Consider the following 22,101-nt stretch of genomic DNA (forward strand, 5'->3'; position numbering starts at 1 on the left):
CCACAGCACCACTTCTGGCTTTTTTCTTTTTGTTTATGTGGTGCTGAGGAATCAAACCCAGGGCCTCATGCATGCAAGGCAAGCTCTCTACCACTGAGCCACCTTCCCGAATGTTGTAAATTTTTACACGTTAGTAAGATAAACCTCTCTATTGCTCCCTTTTCACATCCTAGCTTTTGGTGAGTTTTCTTATGACATCTTCATGTATAGATACAATGCATTTTTTTTTTTTTTTTTTGTTGGTTGTGGGGCATTTCTCTATTATTTATCCTCTAACATTCTCTTCTTTCTCCAAATGGTCCCACAATTACAATCATGTGCTTGGTGTATACACATATACTGTATATGTATAAGCCTATCTTTTAAGACTAGATTCTATGTTGTTAGAAAAAACATTCAGACTTTGTCTTCTGAATGTCTGATTGTGCTTAACATGAGCTCTAGACCTATCCATTTTCCTGCAAATGTCTTAATTTCATTCTTTTTTTATTGTGAAAATACTGTACAGAGGAGTTACAATTACATGGGCAAGATAACGAGTTCATTTCTTATCAAGCATTGTTGCCTCCTCTTTGTTTCTCCTTCCCATCCCTTCCCATACTCCCTCTACATCCCCCCATCCAATCCTCCCCACCCCCACCAAAGTTGTAAAGTTTGTTTTTCCACGTAAAGACTTGTACATCTCATTGTTGCAATGGGTCCACGTATATCCCTAGTTAAACGATTTGTTTTTGCCCTTCCCTTAATTTCATTCTTTAAGGCTTATGTGTGTGTGTACACACACACACACACACACACACACACACACACACACACACACACACACACACACACACGTCACATTTTCTTTCTTTCTTTTTTTTTTTTTTTGTTGGTCATGGGGCCTGAACTCTGGGCCTGGGCACTGTCCCTCAGCTCTTCAGCTCAAGGCGAGTGCTCTACCACCTGAGCCACAGAAATGGCACTTCTGGCTTTTTCTGATTATGTGGTGCTGAGGAATCTAACCCAGGGCCTCATGCATTCAAGGCAAGCACTCTACCACTGAGCAACTTCCCCAGCCTACATATCACATTTTCTTTTTTTTTAATTTAAATTCTAAAATTTTTTATTGTGAAAATACCATACAGAGGTTCTGGGAAGGTGGCTCAGTGATGGAGTGCTTGCCTTACATGCATGAAGCCCTGGGTTCGATTCCTCAGCACCACATAAGCAGAAAAAGCCGGAAGTGGGGCTGATGCTCAAGTGGTAGAGTGCTAGCCTTCAGCTGAAGAGCTGAGGGACAGCGCCCAGGCCCAGGCCCAGCTTTCAGGCCTCACGACCAACCAAAAAAAAAAAAATACCGTACAGAGGGGTTATCATTACACGGGCAAGGTAATGAGTATATTTCTTATCAAGCATTGTTGCCTCCTCCTTTGTTTCCCTTTCCCATCCCTTCCCATCTCCCCCATATATCACATTTTCTAACTAAGATACAATTATACAAAAAATTGAGTGACTGTGCTTTACAAGGATCTTCTATAGGTGATTTAAGTGACAGACTTAGGAATTGACTATTTTAAAGGAATTTGACAACCTGGAGCATGTGGTTTTTAGAAAGCAAGAAAAGATGTTACAGAGGATGTAGAATATTAACTTTGATCAACTATAATAAGCAAAAGCATATATATCTTCTAATAGTTTCCATATAAGCAAGCAACCTTTATCAAACATCCGATGCAGAAAAAGCCAATAATATTTATGTTAAATTTACCTCATATTGGACAGAAAAAATATTCTAAAGGTAATTCCTTTGACACTCAGGGGGCCAGGTTGGTAACTTACCTTCCAGATATAAGCAGCTTCATCACTTGAGCCACTGACTAAAAACTGGTCATCAGGACTAAGACTGGATTTAATATAAAAGGTAGAGTTCTGGTGTCCACTGAAGACAGCCACTGCCAGGGGGGGAAAAACAAATTACTTGTTTCTTGTTGCTTCCAGTGTTCTAATGAATGCTGTCTGGCATACACATTTTTAAGTATGTTTTATTAACATATTCACTTCTAAAGATAGTGTCCAGAAACCCGAAAAGAGACTATTTATATTAGATCCAATCTTATAAACTCAGCTTAGATATAAATTTCTATGACAGATAAATCTTACAAAATACAGAGGTCCCTTTATTCTGAACACTGCTCCAAAACTGTAATTACTCATCCCTGACTCTAAACTATGAATGGGAATTATAATCTGAATTTTCCACTAAGCTTGTTTTTATTGCCCTCTGCTGGACTGGAAATGACCGAAACATACTCCCTTTAGCCTCAGCTCAATTTAGTTTTGTTTTCTTCTTCTGGCAGTACTAAAGCTGAAACTCAGGACCCTGTGGTTTCTAGGCAGATGCTGTCTCATTTCAACTATACTTCCAAGCCCTTTTTGCTTGTTAAGTTATTTTTTAGTCAGGATCTTTTGTTCTTTGAACAGGGTTAGGCTGAGCTAAAATCTTCCTATCAACAACCTACCTTGTAATCAGGATCACAAACAAGTGCCACCATGCCCAGCTCATTCGTTAAAATGGGCATCTGAATAACTTTTTGCTTCAGCTGTCCTCAAACTATGATCTTCTATCTCTACCTCCCAAGTAGCTGGCTGGGTGTTTTTGTTTGTTTTCACACAAGGTCTATGTTGCACCAGTGGGTCTTAAACTAGTAATCATACTGCCTCAGAATCCTCAGTGTTGAGATTAATAACTATGAAGCACCATGTTAGGCTTCTACTTTGTCTATGATGACTTGAGTATGGGATATGAACATAACTTAAGTCCAATACAATACTGTCAATAAAACACATAGATCAAGTACTTTTACTTCAGGACCTTTTTTTATTGGGGGGTGGGGTGGGGATAATATTGGAGCTCAAACTCTGGCCTGAGAGGTGAGTGGTACCATTGACCAGCCCTTTTTTGCATTCGTTATCTCAAAGACAGGACATGCATGCAGATCACAATCCATCTGTCTTTCTCTTCTTGTCTTAGCTAGGATGGTATGTGTGTGGGATGTGCCAAGCTATTGCTTGGGATGGGGGTTTCAGGTATTTGAGATCATATAGCCTTCGCACGTAGCCAAGATTATAGACATGAATTATCAGTGCCTAGCAAATCCAGACTTTAAAAAAAGTCTTGAAAGGCAAATAATTTAAGTTCTTAACTCTCATTTCCTGCACGCATAGCAATAAAGGTTTCTTTCTTTTCCACCTCTCCCTAGTTTAACTGTTTTATTAAATCTTTGCCAAAACTAGAAAAAAAGGGCAAGTAATCGCCAGCCGTGTTTCATACATACATGTGTTTCATACAGTTGCAAGTCCACATGCAACTGTCATTCATTCAACCAACTACCTACCTACTATTTACAAGAATAAATCAAACTACTGTAGGAGTACAGAAATGTTTATTAAATTATTAGCAGAGTATTTAATGGATGAGGGACAAAGACCTTTTTACTGTTATGCTATAGAAAAAAGCATATACAAAAACTTTGGCGGTTTACACCTGTAACCTAGCTACTCAGGAGGCTAAGTGGTTCAAAGCCAGCCCGGGGAAGGAAAGTCTATGAGACTCTTGTCTCCAATTAATTACCAGAAAACTGAAGTGGAGTTGTTGCTCAAAGTGGTAGATTGCTAGCCCTAAGCAAAAATCTCAGGGACAGCAACCAGGACCTCAGTTCAAGGTCCACAACTGGGGGAGAAGGGAAAGCAAGGAGGAGAAGCTGGACACCAGTGGCTCATGCCTGTAATCCTAGCTACACCAGAAGCTAAGATCTGAGGATTGTGGTTGGAAGCCAGCCTTATCTCCAATAAGCTATTTAGAAAAAGCTGGAACTAGTGCTGCAATTCAAGTGGTAGAGTGCTAGCCTTTAGCACAGAGTCTCAGGCCTTGAATTCAAGCCCCAGGAATGGCAAAAACAAAAACAAACAACTTCTGTACATCAGACAAAAGATTCAAGAATTTTTAATGTTTTATTTATTTCGGTGGTATTAAGGAATTTGAACGCAGGACCTTACACTTGTTAGGCAGACAATCTATCACTTGAGCCACATCTAGCCCCTATGCTTTATCTTTTGAGGGAAAAATTTGAAAATGGTGACTAAATTAGCAGTTAACCCAATTCTCATTCCATTAAGGAAAATAGCAACAGAAATTATAAAATCTTTTCCCTCTTCCAAATACTTATGCTCTTTCTTAAGGAATACTAGACTTAATCTAAGAAACCAGAAATGCCAATTGTGATGGTGCTGAAAACAGCAAAGACATAACAGAATTGCTTGGAGAAATATTTGGAAATTTCTGTAAGAATACAGATAAACTAATCTAAGTTTTGTGCTTTTAAAAAATTTCTTTTTTTTTTTTTGTCGGTCGTGGGGCTTGAACTCTGGGCCTGGGCGCTGTCCCTCAGCTCTTCAGCTCAAGGCGTGCGCTCTACCACTTGAGCTACAGCGCCACTTCCGGTTTTCTGGTGGTTTATTGGAGATAGGAGTCTCACGGTCTCTCCTGCCCGGGCTGGCTTTGAACCGCGATCCTCAGATCTCAGCCTCCTGAGTAGCTAGGATTACAGGCGTGAGCCACCAGCACCCGGCTAAAAAATTTCTTATCAGGGGCTGGGAAGGTGGCTCAGTGGTAGAGCGCTTGCCTTGCATGCCTGAGGCCCTGGGTTCGATTCCCCAGCACCATATAAGCAAAAAGAAAAAAAAGCCGTAAGTGGCGCTGTGGCTCAAGTGGTAGAGCACTAGCCTTGAGCTGAAGAGCTGAGGGATAGTGCCCAGGCTCAGAATTCAGGCCCCACGACTGGATCAAAAAAAAAAAAATTTCTTATCAGCCCATCTAGCATCTTTCCAAGTAGCTAGACCTAAGGAAAAACCAGGCTACTAATATCTATCTATCTATCTATCTATCTATCTATCTATCTATCTATCTATCTATCTATCTATCTATCTATCTATCTATCTATCTACATGTATTTGTCAGTCGTGGGTCTTGAACTCTGGGCTTGGGCGCTGTCCCTGTGCTCTTCAGCTCAAGGTGAGTGCTCTACCACTTGAGCCACAGCGCCACTTCTGGTTTTCTAGTAGTTTATTGGAGATTAAGAGTCTCACGGACTTTCTGCCCAGGGTGGCTTTGAACCATGATCCTCAGATCTCAGCCTCCTGAGTAGCTAAGATTACAGGCGTGAGCCATTGGCGCCCGGCTATATATATTTTATTTAAATAACAGATAATACTCTTAGAAATAATGTAACCCAAATAACTTCCTTAAGCCATTATTTATTTTAAGTATTAGGTTCTATTTTTTATATTTTTGAGGAGAAAAAAAGGTTTGAGAAAACCTCTCATATGGCCTGTGTCCAACATAAAAAGATGACTCTAAAGAGGGGAAAAGGGTTGAAAAATTCCACCCTTTAAGTTCCCAAAGAAGACCAAAGTTGAATAATCCAAATGGATCAAAGGGCATAATTTCAGGAGATTATTGTCACCCCAAACAACAAGATTCTGTACTTTTAAAGATCACAAGAGAAGTATACCCTTAAGATCAATGGAACCAAAGTCTTCACATGATTTTACAAATTTTGTTTAGAAAACAAGACATTAAATTATCATTGGCAAAAAACCCGATGTTAATTTCCTGGTAAGGGAATTCGAATGACTTAATATCTTACCTGGAGAAGTCTTTAATCCTGTCATATTAAACATATAGATGTTGTCATCTGTGCAATTAGCAAATAAAGTAGAGGCAGTAGAATCCAAAATCAGACTTGAGTATCCTAGAAGAAAACTTCAGTTAGTATATCCTGATGATGGTGAGTAGACTTAAGGCTCAAATCTAGGCACACAAACAGCACATGGAAAAATATGAGAACTTTAAAAAGACACAACCATATATTAAAGCTTCTCAATTTGTATGCTGCTGAAAATGAGGTATTTAAAAAAGCAATCTGGCAAAAATTCCCCTCTCTCCCCCAAAGTACTGTCAATGAAAAGACTTACCTAGTTTTCGAGTGCTGCTACCTGGGTACAGGAAAGATTTGGATGCTATGGGTTCTTGTCGATAAGTAGTATAATTCTTACGTAAATCCCAAACTTTGATTATCCTAAAACCCAATACAAATAGTTATTTTCTAAGTCTTCTCCAACCCAAAGAATTTTACTTACATTGTAAGTAACTCCTCAGCCACATTCACCAGGTACAGCAAGGACATCTCATTGGGAAATAAATTTATGTCACACTATTGTTTCCAATGCCAAGCTTATAATGCTGACACAACGGAAACAGATGTGAATTGACCTAGTGATGGGTCACTGCAGTTTACTCCAAAGGAGCGGAAAAGGAAGATAAAGTTTGGATGCTGATAGTAACTGTTCCATTGTTTTTAGGAAAAACATTTCCTAACCCTTTAATAATCTGCATTTGCCCTTTGACATCGCAAGTAGCAAATTCTGCTCCATTGGTTATATCTTTATACCTAACCCTTTAAGTAGCCCAGACACATTTTCCTGTGAAAGGGGAAAAATATTTTTTCATTATCCTATTGAGATAATTCTTTACTCCTTTATTTCTAGTTTTTAGGCAAACAAGCTTGGTATAAAATGGCAGTATAAAGTAGCAGTGTCATTGGACACTAAACAAGCAAGCTTTCACAACCATTTATAAGCACAGTACTAGCTTTTTACTTTTTATTCTTTTTGGTGGAACTTGATTGGGACTGAATTCAAGGCTTCCTGCTCCCACACAGGCAGTCTACCACTTTAGCTATACCTCTACCTCTAGTCCCTTTTTGCCTTGGGTATTTTGTAGGTAGGGTCTGGCTTTATGGGACCAATCTGGGCTATAATTCTCCAACCTACACGTCCTGCCACTGTCGCAATGACAGACTCATGCCATGTTGCACAGCCATTGAGGGAGATTGAGTCTCTTAAACTATTAGGTCCAGGTCAGCCTCAAACCTCAATCCCCCATCTTTGCCTCCCAAGTAGCTAAGATTACAGGCTTGAGCCACTGTGTCCAGCTTCCACAGTAATAACATTAGCCAACCTCATTCCTGCCTGAGTGTGTGGTCCACAGAATGGTTTTAGTATCTAAGGAGACAATACAAAGCCTAGTCTAGTAAGGAGGCACTATTTTTTTTTTTTTCCAAATTAAAGTGAGTTCTTTTGGCAGTACTAGGTTTCAATTAAGAGCTTGCAAGACAAGCATTTTACCAGTGTTGGCATGCCTCCAGCCCCTTTTGCTTATTTTTCAAATAAGGTCTTGTTTTCTGCATAGGCTGACCTGGAATGTGGTTGTATTTATGCTTCCCATGTGGGATTTCATGCAGGTCCAATATTTTACTGGCTGAGATGGTATATCACAAACTTTTTGCCAGACTGGGCTCAAACTGTGACTCTCATAATTTCAGCCTTCTTCGTAGTTAGGATTATAGGCACAAGTTATGGTGTCTGGTTTAAATTAAATTTTTTTTTGTTGGTCGTGGGGCTGAACTCTGGACCTGGGCGCTGTCCCTCAGCTCTTTAGCTCAAGGTTAGCGCCCTACCACTTGAGCCATAGTGCCACTTCCGGTTTTCTTCTGCTTATTTGGTGCTGAGGAATTGAACCCAGGGCCTCATGCATGAGAGGCAAGCACTTTACCACTGAGTCAACTTCCCAGGCCTAAATTAAAATTTTTGAAGGTAGCAATGTGCTTGGAGATATAGTGGATAAAGAAGTATGCTTTAAAGAGTCCCTTTCCACAACTTCTACAATGCTTGGAAGAAGCATGAGCCAATGAACAAACACCACAGACTTATTTGCAAGCCAAAATTCAGGTAAGTCTCAGATGGCAAGTATATGGAAGTATTTAGGCCTTACTATTAATCTTGTTAATTACTCCACAATGACTAACTTCATACCCAGAATCAGATTTCTCTTTTTAATAGTATTCCTAGACCTGAAAAGTTAAAATCCAAAAATAATAAAAATATATCCTATAAATATCAGTAAATTATACTGTGATGAAGCAAACAAGCTACCTATCCAGCTTCTGTAAGCAAACACTTCACCTGTATGCTAGACAATGTGTTAAGTGTAAAACATGTATGTTCATATTTAATTATTTAAGCAAGAGTTCCAATCCCTAATTTTCTAGTGATCTCTAGTTTTCCTTTTCTCAGCTGGGGTACAATGTCAAAAGTTAAAAGCATTCACACTTAATTGTAATAGGACAATGTGACTGTCTTATCATGCTCATGAAAGATACTTAATCAAAAGAACCAAGACATATAGTGTCTTACCCATCCACAGCTCCTGCTGAAACCAATGTATTCTCATCTTGAAAGAGGACCACAGTAACACTTTGCTGGTAATCCTAATAGCACAAGAAAGAAAAAGAAGGAAATTCTGTCTTCAGTATTACAAATTTTATCATAAAGAGAACAGGTGTTTAAAAATGGCTCCCCTGCAACTCTGAATATTCTTTTCAATAAACCTAAATATATTTGCAAGAAAATGAGCCAAACATTGTTATAGCATCTGTGTTAACTTAAAGAAATGAACTGGAGACAAAGATTTTACTTGTCTCAGTCTACTTAGAATCTCCCTACTAATGAGCTGTGTTTATCTATAAAAAACTGATTTAAGCCAGGCACTAATGACCCATGCCTTTAATCCTAGCTACTCAGGAGGCAAAGATCTGAGGGTTGTGGTTTGAAACCAGTGGGAACAGGAAAGTGTAAGACTCTAATTCCAATAAACTACCCCAAAACTGTTAGTGGCTCAAGGGGCAGTGCTATCCTTGAGCAAAAAAAGCTAGAGACAGCTCCCAAGGCCTGAGTTCAAATTCCAGGACTGGTAAAAACAAAAAACAAGAAACCAACCTAACTTTTCTGTGCCTGTTTCTCTATAAAATGTTGCTGTACTCCTCTCTACTCAGGAATCTGAGATCTGAGTATCATGGTTCAAAGTCAACACTGGCAAGAAAGTCCATAAGACTCTTATCTCCAATCAACCCCCAGAAAACAGGAAGTGGCGCTGTAGCTCAAAGGGGTAGGGTGCTAGCCTTGAGAGAAAAACCTCAGGGATAGTGCCCAGGTCCTGAGTTAAAGCCCCAAGTTTTACACACACACACACACACACACACACACACACACACACACACACACACACACACACACACGAATTATGAGTGAAAAGACAGCATCCTCTAAAAGTTAAAGGGGCAACTTTTTGTTACTACATAAGTAGTTCTAGATTCGAATCTCACTACATGACTAGAAGGTCATATACTATCTTCATCTGGACTCTCTATATAAAGACCAGTCTGTTTCCATTCAAGCTACATCCTGTGTTTGGTTGGATACATTCTTAAGTTGTAATAGCTTAGCAATTACATATTTCTTCAAATATTTACTTGGATGCTACAAAATAAGTAACATTAGAGAAACGTATTAAAGTGAAAGCAATGATGGTTTTTCCAAGAAAAAAAAAAGGTGCATCACAGGCATAGTCTGAGCCATTGATTAATAAAAATAGTATTTCTTAAATACATTTAATATTTTGTTATATGATTAGAAAGTATAAAAAATTAACATCTTTTCTACAGCTTTTTATTATGCAGACAAGGATTTCTTCCCTCTAGGTACCTCTATCTTTCCTAATGAATCACATTTTGCTGCAGATATATGAATGTATGAAGATTTCTAAGGATAACTTTCAGAAAGCTGTATTTTTTTTGGTCGGTCATGGGGCTTGAACTCTGGGCCTGGGTGCTATCCCTCAGTTCTTCAGCTCAAGGCTAGTGCTCTACCACTTGAGCCACAGCACTACTTCTATCTTGCTCTACCCACTTGAGCCACAGCACTACTTCTATCTTTTTCTGCTTATGTGGTGCTGAGGAATCGAACTCAGGGCTTCATGCATGCGAGGCAAGCACTCTACCACTGAGCCACCTTCCCAGCCCCTAAAAAGCTAATTTTTTAAAATGTTTTCTAGATAACTCACCAATTTGAGAGCCATCATAGTAGGTGCTGTGTAAGCTTTAAAGTACTGATATCAAATGGAAATTATTTTCATTTACCTAATCCAAAGTACCCATCTGTATGCATAACAAACTTCCTAGAAAAAAAACACATAAGGTGTGGTGATGTATGTCTGTAATCCTTCAGAAGTAAATCTTAGTTGGGAAGCTAAATTTGAGGGGATCATGAGATTGAGGCCAGCCTCAACTACATCCTGACAATCTGTTAAAAAAAAAAAAAAACAAAAACCTATTTGTATGTGTGTACATCTCTGAAACCTTACCACAGAAGGAGCAAGTCCTTTTGAATTCTGCTTCTTCTTGGGTTTTGAAGGGGTTTGCTTGTCTGAGGCATTGTGAGCGCCACTGATTTGATTCACTTGCCTATAAAACCCGTCTGAAAGATATTCCATCAAAACTGGTTTAGCTGTTTTCAATCTCATGCTGAATGTAACATCTTGAACATAAAGACCTCAATACTAAGTAATTTTTTTTAAAACCAGATCAATGAAGTTAGAGAGCAGTTTTACCAGTGAGATTAAAAGCAAAGCAAAACAAAAATACAATAGCCAGGAGCCAGAGGCTCACGCCTATATTCCTAGCTATTCAGGGGGTTGAGATCTGAGGATCATGGGTCAAAACCAGTTGGTACAGGAAGGTCTATGAGGTTCTTATCTCCAATTAACCACCAAAAAGCTGGAAGGGGAGCCGTGGCTCAATGGTAGAGTATTGATCTTGAACAAAAAACTAGGAGACAATGCCCAGGCCCTGGGTTTAAGCTCTAATACTGGCACAAAAACAAAACAACTAATGTTTATGGAAGCTTTATTTATAATGGTCAATACTTGGAAGCAACCAAAGTATCCTTAAGCAGGTGAGTGGATAAACTGTGATTTAGCAAGACAACAAGTTACTATCCAGCAGTAAAACAAGGCTGGTAAGCCTTAAAGACTTGAAGAAAGAAGCCCATCTGAAAAAGCTATATCCTGATTTCAAATACATGACATTCTGAAAAAGGCAAAGCTATGGAGACAAAAAAGATCAGTGGCTGCTAGGATTTAGTTAGGAGGTAGGTCTGAATAGCAGTGAAACTATTCTGTAAGATTTATCATTATACATTTGTACATAAATGTACAAACCAAGAGCAAACCCTAAAGCAAACTATAGACTTGGGGTGATAATAATGTGGTGAGGTAGTGTGTAAATAAACCATTTAGGCATAGGATGGTTTATGTGAGCGGCTGTTATGTGTGTAGAGCTTTAGAGCATATGGAAAGTACTTTCCGTTCAATGTTGCTGTGAAGCCAAAACTGCTTTACAAAATAAAGTCATATTAATGGTATCATAGGGAAATGTAAGCTTATATTTAACTTCATCTATTTCTTTAAAACTTAAAAAAGGAAAAGGTAAATAAGAGAGCCTATGTATATGTAAGTTTAATGCTGTCAATCATTTAGGTAAAGGACACTATAAATCAGATGATGCTATAAAGAAATGGAAAAGTGTAACTATACTTTCAATAATAAGTAGTATCCTGAAAATTGAACAGAGCAGAATGGAGGACTATGAACACATGTGCCCCCTAGTGGTACGAGATAAAATCACTAACATTTTTGATTCAAAGTAATTAAGTGTGGTTAATCTCTATCAAAATTAAAATACAACCAGATTAAAACTACCTTTTTTATTGCACCTGATGTCCCAGACCATAATGTTGCCATCTCTTCCACCTGTACAGAATACAGCTGTAAAGAAAATTTATCAAGATGTTAACAAAATTAGTCAATGACATATTTTAACTATATAAAGCATTCTTAGCTAGGTACTGAATTTGGCAATAGGGACTGAATTTAGCAATAACAACTAAAAAAAATAAAGTACAAGTGGGTGTTGGTGGCTCACATCTGTGATCCTAGCTGCTCAGGAGGCCGAGAGCAGGATTACAGTTTGAGGCCAGCATGGGGGGAAACGTTCTTGAGTCTCTTAAATAACCAGCAAGCTGGGTACTGAAGGCTCATGCCAGGAATCTTAGCTACTCAGGAGGCTGAGTATTAACCACCAGAAAAGTGGAAGTCGCACTGTGGCTCTAAGTGCTAGTCTTGAGCAAGACCTCAGGGACAGTGTTCAGGCCCTTAGTTCAAGTCCACAACTGACAAAATAAATAAATTTAAAAAAAAATCAGATTTATTAGAGGTGAGAGTCTCTGAGATGGCCCCATTTCTGGCTTTTTGGTTAATTGGATGGTTAATTGGGTATAAGAGTCTCATGGACTTTCCTGCTTAGGTAGAGGACCAAACCACTATCCTCAGATCATAACCTCCCACGTAGCTAAAATTACAGGAGTAAACCACCAGCACCTGCTGTTTCCTAAATTCTATATACTTTACACAAATGATAGCAATCTGTGCTATCAACTTTATTAGGTAAGTACTGCCCCTATTTTGGTGACAAATGTGAAGATAAGTAACTTGTAAAGGTTTTTTGGTTGGTCACGGGACTTGAACTCTGGGCTTGGGTGCTGTCCCTCAGCTCTTCAGCTCAAGGTGAGTTCTCTGCCACTGAAGTCACAGCACCACCTCTGGTTTTCTGGTGGTTAATGAGTCTCATGGACTTCTCAGCCAGGGCTGGCTTTGAATGGCGATCCTCAGATCTCAGCCTCCTGAGTAGCTAGGATTACAGGTGTGAGCCATTGCCGCCTGGTGTAAAGGTATTCTCAGTAGTATAAATCCATAGCTGAGACTCTAATCCTTTTAGATGCATTGCTTCAGTAGAAACAACATAAAGTATCCACAAAATTGTATAAAGGTTCCTCTGGGTACGGGAGGAGAGCAATGGGATTGAAGAGAGGAACACAGGAGAACTTCAATTTATCTTTAATATTTTATCCTTTAAAATCAAGTAAAAGAGGATTGGGGTTATATAGCTCAGCGGGTGAGCAACTGCATAACACAACCAACCCCCCCCCCGCCCCCCCCCCACATACACACTCCATGCAATTTAGGGTAAAAATAAGAAACTGCCCTTTTGTTTTGCAGGAGGGTTAGGGGTTGGGGTTGATGGTCCTGAGGACTGCACTCAGGGCCTGGGTGCTGTCCCTGAGCTTTTTTTTTGCTCAAGACTAGCATTCTTCCACTTGAATCATGGCCCCATTTCTGGCTTTTTGGTTAATTGGATGGTTAATTGGATATAAGAGTCTCATGGACTTTCCTGCTCAGGCTGGCTTCAAACTGTAATCCTCAGATATCAGCCTCCTGAGTAGCTAGGATTACAGGTGTGAGCCACTAATACGATACTTCAGAATTTTTTTTTTTTTTTTGCTGGTCATGGGGCCTAAACTCTGGGCCTGGGCACTGTCTCTCAGCTCTTCAGCTCCAGGCTAGTGCTCTACCACTTGAGTCATAGCGCAACTTCCGGCTTTTTCTGCTTATGTGGTGCTGAGAAATCGAACCCAGGGCCTCATGCATGCAAGGCAAGCACTCTACCACTGAGCTACCTTCCCAGCCCTTACTTCAGAATTTTTATACCTAATAGAAAATATGCTTCAAGAATAAAAGGTAGCTGGGTGTCGGTGGCTCACGCCTGTAATCCTAGCTACTCAGGAGGCTGAGATCTGAGGATCATGTTCAAAGCCAGCCCGGGGAAGGAAAGTCTGTGAGACTCTTATCTCCAATAAACCACTAGAAAACTGGAAGTGGCGCTGGGGCCCAAGCAGTAAAAGAAAAGAATAAAAGGTAGCTTATTATTACTAGACTTGCACTTAAGGTAAGTTCTCCGGGACAAGGATAAAAAGGACACCGACAGAGAGAAATCATGATTTCAGTTTTGGGAATTTAAGTGTTTGCAAAAATGCCAAGGATAGGAATACAGATCTACATCAATACAAGCAGAGTGAAAAAACAGAAACATAGCAAAAATTTTTAGGTAAGAATCATAGCCATGGGTTGGAGGCATGGCCCAGGTAGTAAAGCACCAGCCAATGAGCAAGTGTAGGAGTCCTAGTGTTGGACCAAAACAGACAACAATCATAACCAGTTTATCATACCCAGTTTTCACTTCACCCTCATGTTCTATTTATCTTTTTGGGGGAGGGGATGCCATACCAGGGTCTGAACAAAGGGCCTCATACTGGTTTTACCTGCTCGCTCACACCTCCTGAGTCATGCTATAATCTGGCTTTTTGTTGGTGACTTGGAGACAGAATCTCTTCTCTTGGATTCCCCCCCCCCCCCCCCCCCCCCCCCCCCCCGTCAGTGGTGGGGCCTGAACTCTGGGCCTGGGCACTGTCCCTCAACTCTTCAGCTCAAGGTTAGTGCTCTACCACTTGCGCCACAGCACCACTTCCGGTTTTCCTGCTTATGTGGTGCTGAGGCATCGAACCCAGGGCCTCAGGCATGCAAGGGAAGCACTCTACCACTGAGCCACCTTCCCAGCCCAATCTTTTGTATTTTTTTTTTGCCCAGGTTGGCTCTGAACTGCAATCTGCCAGGTCTCAGCCTCTTGAGTAGCTAGGATCACAGAAATGAGCCAACTGAATGTGGCTTCCAACTAAATAGTTCGAGAGTTAATGAGTAACTAGTACAAAAGATCTGACTTCAATGGTAGCTGTTCATACCAGAAGATTCAGGCATTTAAAGATAAGTGGAAGAGAATGACCATAGAATGGGCCTAATAACATCTTGATTTCTTTAAGGTTTCCATTCATATTAGAATCTCAGTCACCTATGTAGGTAAAGGAGAGGGGCTGAAACAATTACAGCTTCAAATTTCCCCCCAACAAAAGCTTTTAAGGAGATAAAAGGATAAGCACAAACCTACCTTTCTCAAACTTAGAGAAGGCAACAGACTTGAGGCTGCATTGATGACCTTTGCATGTTCCAATCAGCTCACCAGCTTTTACATCCCAAAATTTGGCTGATTGATCACCTGATGCCGTAACCTTTCAATAATAAGGTAGTACACTTTAAAAAAGTAACCTTTTATCAATATTTATCCAGAGTCAAATGAAATCAAAGCTACTTACAAGTTTAAGTTCACCAGGAACCCAGGCCAAGTCAAAGACAGCATTCCAATGTGCCATCCATTCTAAATAAAGTATAAATATGAATCATCTAGATTGCTCTATTGGAGCCATTAAAAACAGCTTAAATGCTTTACACTAATAAAAAGATCAATGCTCAGCACTGTAAAGTTTCTGGGCAGGGAAAATCATATTACACATTTTCTTCATTACCACATAGGAGAATTTTCATTCCATGCCAAATTACTTTTTATGAATGGACAAGAAGTATTCTCTAATATGGAATCTTTTTGAAACATTCTCCTGCTCAAAAACCTTTATAGTGCTCTCTAAATGGAACCATTTTAGGAACCACATTTCTCTATTATCTTATTCCAACCAAACCAAATCACTCCTTATTTTCTTATTATATTCATGCTTTTCAACCTCTAGGTCTTTGCTGGTGCTTTTCCCTCTACTTACCAGAGTGCCCTCTTCCATTGCCATATGTCTGTATACCACAGATCAACTCAAATATTCTATCCTTAATTAAAAAAAAAATTCCTGATCTGATTTTGTATATCTACATTTATGGCCTTTGTTTTACTATAGTTAATTCCATACTATACTTTCTTGTTCTAAATGATAAGGTCAGAAATGATAAGGTCAGAAATTAGTTTTGTATATGAAAGTATATGATTCTCAATATTTAAAGCCTGTTTCCCCAACCATGGTAAGTGCAAAAAATTTAACTTTGAAGCCTGTAATCCCAGCTACTCAAGAGGCTAAGATCCTAGGATCCAGGTTCAAAGCAGGTCTGAGCAGAAAAGTCCATGAAACTCAAATTTCCAATTAAGCACTAAAAAAGCTGGAATTGGAGGTATGGCTTAAATGGTAGAGCACAAAAGCTCAGAGATGGTGCCCAAGCCGAGTTCAAGCCCCAGGACGGGCACACACGTGCACACACACACAAAATGGGGAAATAAGACTACAGACTTACCTTTGCAGCACTTTTTTTTGCTAATTTGTGATTCTGTGTTATATAATCTAACAAAGCCTTCTTCGTTGGCAACTGCTAAAATGTGCTCCATGTTGGGGGCTAAATAAGAAATAAGAGAATACATGAAAAGCAACATAAAAGTTTTCAGTTGACTATCAAGGTATTAAGTGATTCAAAACTATCAAAAAATTATCTTCACATAGACTCAAGTAGACAAAGAGTAAATCAAAATTGGTACTGGCCAATAGCAAATAAAAACATATGATATAAACAGTTATGAGTCTATTAATCTTAAATTTCCTCTTTACAACCTTTTACCTATTCTCTCTTAAAAGGATTACAAATGAGAAGTACTTCTATTTCTGTCCATATTGTCCTAGTGAATCACAGAAAGATACATATTCAAACAAATCAAATAGATCTATAGGGCAAAACTATTTTCATGGTAGTTGAACCCTAGTAACCTTTTTCCATGTAATTCTTTGAAAAACTAGTGTTATATTTTCCCTCTATGGTAGGAAATAAATTATTTCTGTCCAGGCTTAGCCTTGCTGGTAATTCTCTTACCAGAAGAAAAGGTGCATCCAAAAGGAGGAACCGGGGCTCCTGATTCTCCATAAGAAGTGTGTTCATCATTATAGCTGCACTGATAACCATTTAGAAGGGACTGCAGAGGGTAATATGAAGACCACCCTAAAACAAAAGAAAGCCTTTTCAATTTCTAAGTATTATCACATTTGAACACCTTTCACAAAGGCAGAGATAATTGTGCTTAAGGAGGTTCCCCCCCCCCCCCCCAATTGGTTGTGAGGCTTGAACTCTTGGCCTGGGTGCTGTCCCTGAACTCTTCAGCTCAAGGCTAGTGCTCTATCACTTGAGCCACAGTGCCACTTCTGGTTTTCTGGTGGTTTATTGGAGATAAGAGTCTCACAGATGTTCCTGCCCAGGGTTGGCTTTGAACTGTGATCCTCAGATCTCAAGCCTCCTGAGTAGTTAGGATTATAGGCATGAGCCACTGGTGCCCAGCAGAGTTTTATATATCTAATATAGATCCATTTACTAACTATGGTCTCCTTTAGAATGTCATTTTTGATATTTTCTAAGAGAAAAATGAAAGTGCACTCCCAACTTTGAAGTAAGGCACAGTTTTGGGTTTACAATCTTAATTACCAATTCTCAGTATACTAAGATTAGAAGAAGCAAGTAGCCTTTATATATTAAAAAAGATCTTATCTGTTGGATGCAGTGGCTCAAGCCTATATAATCCTAGTTACTTAGTGGGTGGAGATTTGGTTCATCTCAAGTATCAATCAAATTCAGAGAAGCACCAAAAAGGAAGGTCATGGTTCAAGCTAGGCTGGTCTTCAGTTTAAACCCTAGTATGGCCACAAAAACAAAGACATCTTGTCCCTTGTCCTACAAAAGCATCATCATTAAACTATCAGTCTCTTGAGTGAAAACCTTGCTATGTCCTTGGAGTCTCTAAACCAACATTACTACAAACTCTAAAGTTACTAACAACTACCACACATAATCTAGCAGTCAAAAGTGAAATATATTTATGTGCTTATAACAGTAATATATTCACTAAGAAAATAATAAAAGTTTTATGAATGTTTTCCTTACTGTGCTATAACTAAGGGCGTTATAGTATGCTAAAAAGTATTAGAACAATCTTGTTAATGTGTACCATGGTCCTAAATGGTAAGCCCACCTTCAGAGATTTGTTTTTATGTTACCACGGAGGCTGACCTACCAAATTATGGGACCAAGAATGTTACAGGGCTGGGAAGGTGGCTCAATGGTAGAATGCTTGCCTTGCATGCATGAGGCCCTGGGTTCGATTCCTCAGCACCACATAAGCAAAAAGTAAAAAAAGCCAGGAGAATGTTACAGAATATTTGCATATATTTCAGTTGGTAGGCATCTTTAATCTTATAAAACCAAAACCTATTTTTTTCCCTCCGGTTGTACTGGGTCCTGGTGCTTGCTAGGCGCTACTTCATAATTTCAATGTCAGACAATAAAAACAAAGCTGTTAAAATCACTAAAAGTATGCAATAACCATTTTTGTTAGGCTCAAAAAAAAATAAAGGGCTGGGAAGGTGGCTCAGTGGTAGAGCACATGCCTTGCATGCCTGAGGCCCTGGGTTCGATTCCTCAGCACCACATAAGCAAAAAGAAAAAAGCCGGAAGTGGAGCTGTGGCTCAAGTGGTAGAGCGCTAGCCTTGAGCTGAAGAGCTGAGGGACAGTGCCCAGGTCCAGAGTTTAGGTCCCATGACCGGATCCCCAAAAAAAAAATAAATAAAAAGAAAAATAAAAACAAAAGCCTCCATTTTAAGTATAAATGTTCTTGTGTAGTGTTCATTTTTAAAAATCTAATTACAGAAATTCAAAAGTAGATCAAACTGATTATCATATGATGCTCTGCAAAACTTAGTGTCTTATATTTAAATAGTAACTTTTCCATTTCTCCTCATGGACTACAACTAATACCCAAACCAAGACTAACCCTGAAGTAACTTGCTGAGAGGTCCCTGCTTATTTTTCTATTTTTACAATTCCTTACAACACAATCTTGATAAGTTTCCTTAAGCTACTTTTGTTGTTTTTTGTCTTTTTCTGGTACTGGAATCAAACCTAGAATGTTGTACTTGCTAGGCAAGCATGGGGCCATACATCCCAGCCTACTTTTGGACTTTTACTGTGTAATAAACCTAACTTGCAACCACCACAACACTCATTATTTACTCATTCTATAGCTAGCTTAAGACCCTGGGGTTTACGTGTAAACTTCCCAAGAGTATACAGGATATGAAAGTTTTTAGAGAACCAATTTCTAAATGCTCAACTTACACACACACACTTCTAAAACTGGTCTGTGAAGGTGAGGTTGAGGTACTTTCCTTTCTCTTCCACCTTCATTACTTCCTTTCTTATACTTTACAGAAAGACATTCACACAACCCCACTTTATACCTTGCAAGGTATTTTAAAAATACACTTTCAAAATTACATTATTTCTACCAGTTGCATACAGATTACTGTAATTTAATCCAAGGGAAAATTTTAGCTCTTGAATTCTTATGTTCATATTAAACAGAAATATATAGCTATATGTACGTATGTATATATGTATAAGTGTATATGTGTAAACACAGACATATATTGGACACAGAGGAGTTAATAGGGGAGATTAGTAAAAACTTTTTAACTATACAATTATATTGATTAGAATATATTCTATGAGAGAAATAAAATGGAAATAAGGGGAAAAGCAATGGCTAAGAAAGGTTTGTTAAAAATAGATGACTATATAAATTCACTTTATATTCTATTTAAAATGTAAATATTTACAATATGGTCAGAAATTCTATATATAAACTTGTAATATACATTTAAATATACACATAAGAAGTAATCAAACTTCCACTGTGTAGAGGTCACTGGGAACAATGAAGAATTAAACTGGAGAGAAGGAAACTAAGAACCCATTTAGGAGATATTTTGTAGTCTAGATAAGAAGGTATTAAGACCTAGGCTAGAGAAATGGAATGGTAAATACAGTATAGAACAGACCCAATATGTGTAAAGATACAACATCAGTGGGGATAAAGAAGATGATCAGTTCAAGAAAATTTAAGGGAACTTTCTGAATATGTAATAAATAATGAGACAGATAAAGTCATGGAGTGACCACTCACTAAGATAAGTAATATAACAAGTCTGGAGGAAAAGTGAGTTCAGTTTTGCACATCTAAATTTGAGATGTCTGTCTGACTACCTGGGTGAAGATCAACCCACACAGCTCTTATAGAAATCAATCTAAAATACAAGGAACAAAAGGTCGTAGGTAGAAGAAGCCTAATTTATGGATATAATTATGTACGGGAATAGGGAGAAGAAAAGGTGGCACCAAAACTGAGGAAAAAGATGTCTGCATAGACTTCAATAGGTAACATTTAATAATGAATGGTTTTCAGTGCCTACCACATAGAATATTTGTGAATAGGAGGAAGAAGAAACCAGAGGAGCCCAGGAAAAAAAAAATCAGTCATAAAGGGTGAATAGCTTTCCAATTTATCAGAGCAGGGTGCAATAAAACTAAGGTGACAATGCTACAGAAAGTTAACAATCACTGTGCACTGCTGCCATTCCTGACGAGGGCAAAGTTACTCAAAATTACAGGAGAGACAGAGAAAAAAGCCATTTTGAGTGTAATTACCAAGAGGGAAGTAAGGATGGTACAGTTTTAGACGGGGCACTAAAAGTTAAAAGACCAGTCAACATTTCAATATCCTTTTCATACACCGACTCCCTAAACAACAAAATGTTCTCAGATTCTTTTCTTTTTGTTGTCCACGTGGTTTCAAGGGGGAAGGAAGACAATTGGGTATAACAGATCTTTAAACGTGCAAGATTTCATTTCTATACACGTTAATCTAGATCGTTAACTTCTTTACTAGAGATTCAAGTTGGTGAAACCCAAGCCCGAGCTTGTCTCTTGAATTGCCAAACGTTTTAACCTAAGAAGCCTAAAGGACTGTAGAAAATGAGTTGAATTTGTGCACAGCACCACGAGGCTGTCCAAAGACACTCCGTGAAGTAGAAAACAACATACTTTGATTCCATTCCTCGACTACCTCTGGCAAGGAAAAACATCTGGAATAATTATAGTTCAATCTATTAACAATGGTCACTGGGGGCGGGGGCGGGGAGAGGTTCTCAGCATCTGTCACTCTGTAATTGGGAAATTTTTTTTTATGACCAGTGGTGACCGAGGGGGGGGGGGAGGGGGAGATTTTGACGCTGCTAAAAGCAGATGTCTGGTCTTCTCCGCAGGAACAGAGTTCCTGAACAGCGAGGTCACGGTCACGGATGTGTGCAACAGCAAATAATAAGGATCACTAAGACTCTACAGCGATCGCACGAATACAAGCCGACGATCTCACAGTTATTCCGAGAACGCATCCGCCCCCCCACCCCCAAACTCACACACCCCTCCATGCATTTTCTAGCTAACGCGCGATATTGACGTAAGCAGTGAGGGGCCCGGGAGGCCAGTCAACTCCACGTCCTTCCTTCGGCCTACACGACTAGTTTTTAAAAGTCCGATTGCGATTAAAAAGTGTCCGGAGGGAATGGAGGAAGAACTTTTCCCAGTAATTTCGCTAACATTAACTCTTGCCGCCTGAGAATTCGGAAGGGCCGGGAAATGGATGGGAGTCGGCCCGGATCCCAAGTGTTTTTTTTGGGGGGGGGTGAGAGTGGGGGAGGTGAATCCCGCCAGCCACGAGCATCATTTAAGACCGTTACTCACCATTCCTCGAGACGCCAAGCTGAGGCTGGCGGAGTACCGAGTTGAAGAGCATCTGGACCAGGAACAAAAAGGCTCAGCTGAGAAAAAAAAGCCGTGAAAATCGGCCGCCACTTTCGGTGGGAACCGTGGACTGAGCTCTCCGAGGCACGACCCGTTAAGAGCCTCCAACTCCCGCCACTGTAAGCCCCGGCCGCCAAACTCCGCGCCAAACTGACGTCACGCCCTCTGATTGGCTCCCACCGCTGCGTCCGGGCGCTTCTGAGTCACTTCCCCCTTTGCGTCCCCGCCTTCTTTTTGCTCAGCCGCGGGAACTCAGGGTTCAGAAGCTCCCTGAGCGCCTGCGCGGGGGGCCCGCGGAGGCGCCTGCGAGCGGCGGGGACACCATGACGCATGCGTAATACAGCTTGACAAAGCGCGGAGGAAAAATCCGCGAGACGGCGCCTGGAGAAGATGGCGGTGTGGAGGGAGAGTTTGCAATCTTTCTGACTAGGCTAGTGGAGGAACTATTCGGGTCATGGCGTCGAACTCAACTAAGTCTTTCCTGGCAGATGCCGGGTATGGTGAACAGGAACTGGATGCCAACTCTGCTCTCATGGAATTGGACAAAGGTATTGGAAAGAGCGGGCTGAGCGGGCGGAACGCGTCGTGGGGGGGGAATGGCGCCACCCCGTGGTGGTGGCCTCGGGAGGGTGCGGAGACGCATGCGCGGAGGTTTGCTGGGCGAGGAGGGTTTTGGCGGCTCCGGGAGGTTGCGGGCAGATTTCGGGAT

The 22,101-nt window shown here is 40.0% G+C and overlaps 2 protein-coding genes across 5 annotated transcripts in view; one reads left to right on the forward strand and one right to left on the reverse strand.

The window, feature by feature from the left end:
• Positions 1-21,495, reverse strand: part of Dtl (denticleless E3 ubiquitin protein ligase homolog) — a 38,057-nt gene extending 16,562 nt beyond the window's left edge. Inside the window, exons 1-11 of one of the 2 annotated variants that reach the window (XM_042682314.1) lie at positions 21,333-21,495; positions 16,580-16,705; positions 16,013-16,111; positions 15,037-15,098; positions 14,832-14,952; positions 11,696-11,761; positions 10,301-10,413; positions 8,296-8,369; positions 6,016-6,119; positions 5,688-5,792; positions 1,822-1,934 (exon numbers count right to left, since the gene is read on the reverse strand). In XM_042682314.1, the coding sequence (XP_042538248.1) occupies positions 1,822-1,934; positions 5,688-5,792; positions 6,016-6,119; positions 8,296-8,369; positions 10,301-10,413; positions 11,696-11,761; positions 14,832-14,952; positions 15,037-15,098; positions 16,013-16,111; positions 16,580-16,705; positions 21,333-21,384 (1,035 nt within the window). In that variant the 5' untranslated portion in view covers positions 21,385-21,495. Of the gene's footprint in view, positions 1-1,821; positions 1,935-5,687; positions 5,793-6,015; positions 6,120-8,295; positions 8,370-10,300; positions 10,414-11,695; positions 11,762-14,831; positions 14,953-15,036; positions 15,099-16,012; positions 16,112-16,579; positions 16,706-21,332 lie in introns of those variants that run through there. The other variant, XM_042682315.1, reaches the window with a different exon arrangement.
• Positions 21,496-21,654: 159 nt separating this feature from the next.
• Positions 21,655-22,101, forward strand: part of Ints7 (integrator complex subunit 7) — a 65,640-nt gene continuing 65,193 nt past the window's right edge. For 2 of the 3 annotated variants that reach the window (XR_006147710.1, XM_042681983.1), the window contains exon 1: positions 21,656-21,940. Coding sequence is in view for 2 of the 3 variants with exons in the window: in XM_042681983.1 (XP_042537917.1) it covers positions 21,847-21,940 (94 nt within the window). In the remaining variant the exon portion in view is untranslated. Of the gene's footprint in view, positions 21,941-22,101 lie in introns of all 3 variants that reach the window. The other variant, XM_042681984.1, reaches the window with a different exon arrangement.

The sequence above is a fragment of the Dipodomys spectabilis genome, unplaced genomic scaffold (genome assembly GCF_019054845.1).
Source record: "Dipodomys spectabilis isolate Male_0828 unplaced genomic scaffold, ASM1905484v1 ptg000069l, whole genome shotgun sequence".
NCBI lineage: Eukaryota > Metazoa > Chordata > Mammalia > Rodentia > Heteromyidae > Dipodomys > Dipodomys spectabilis.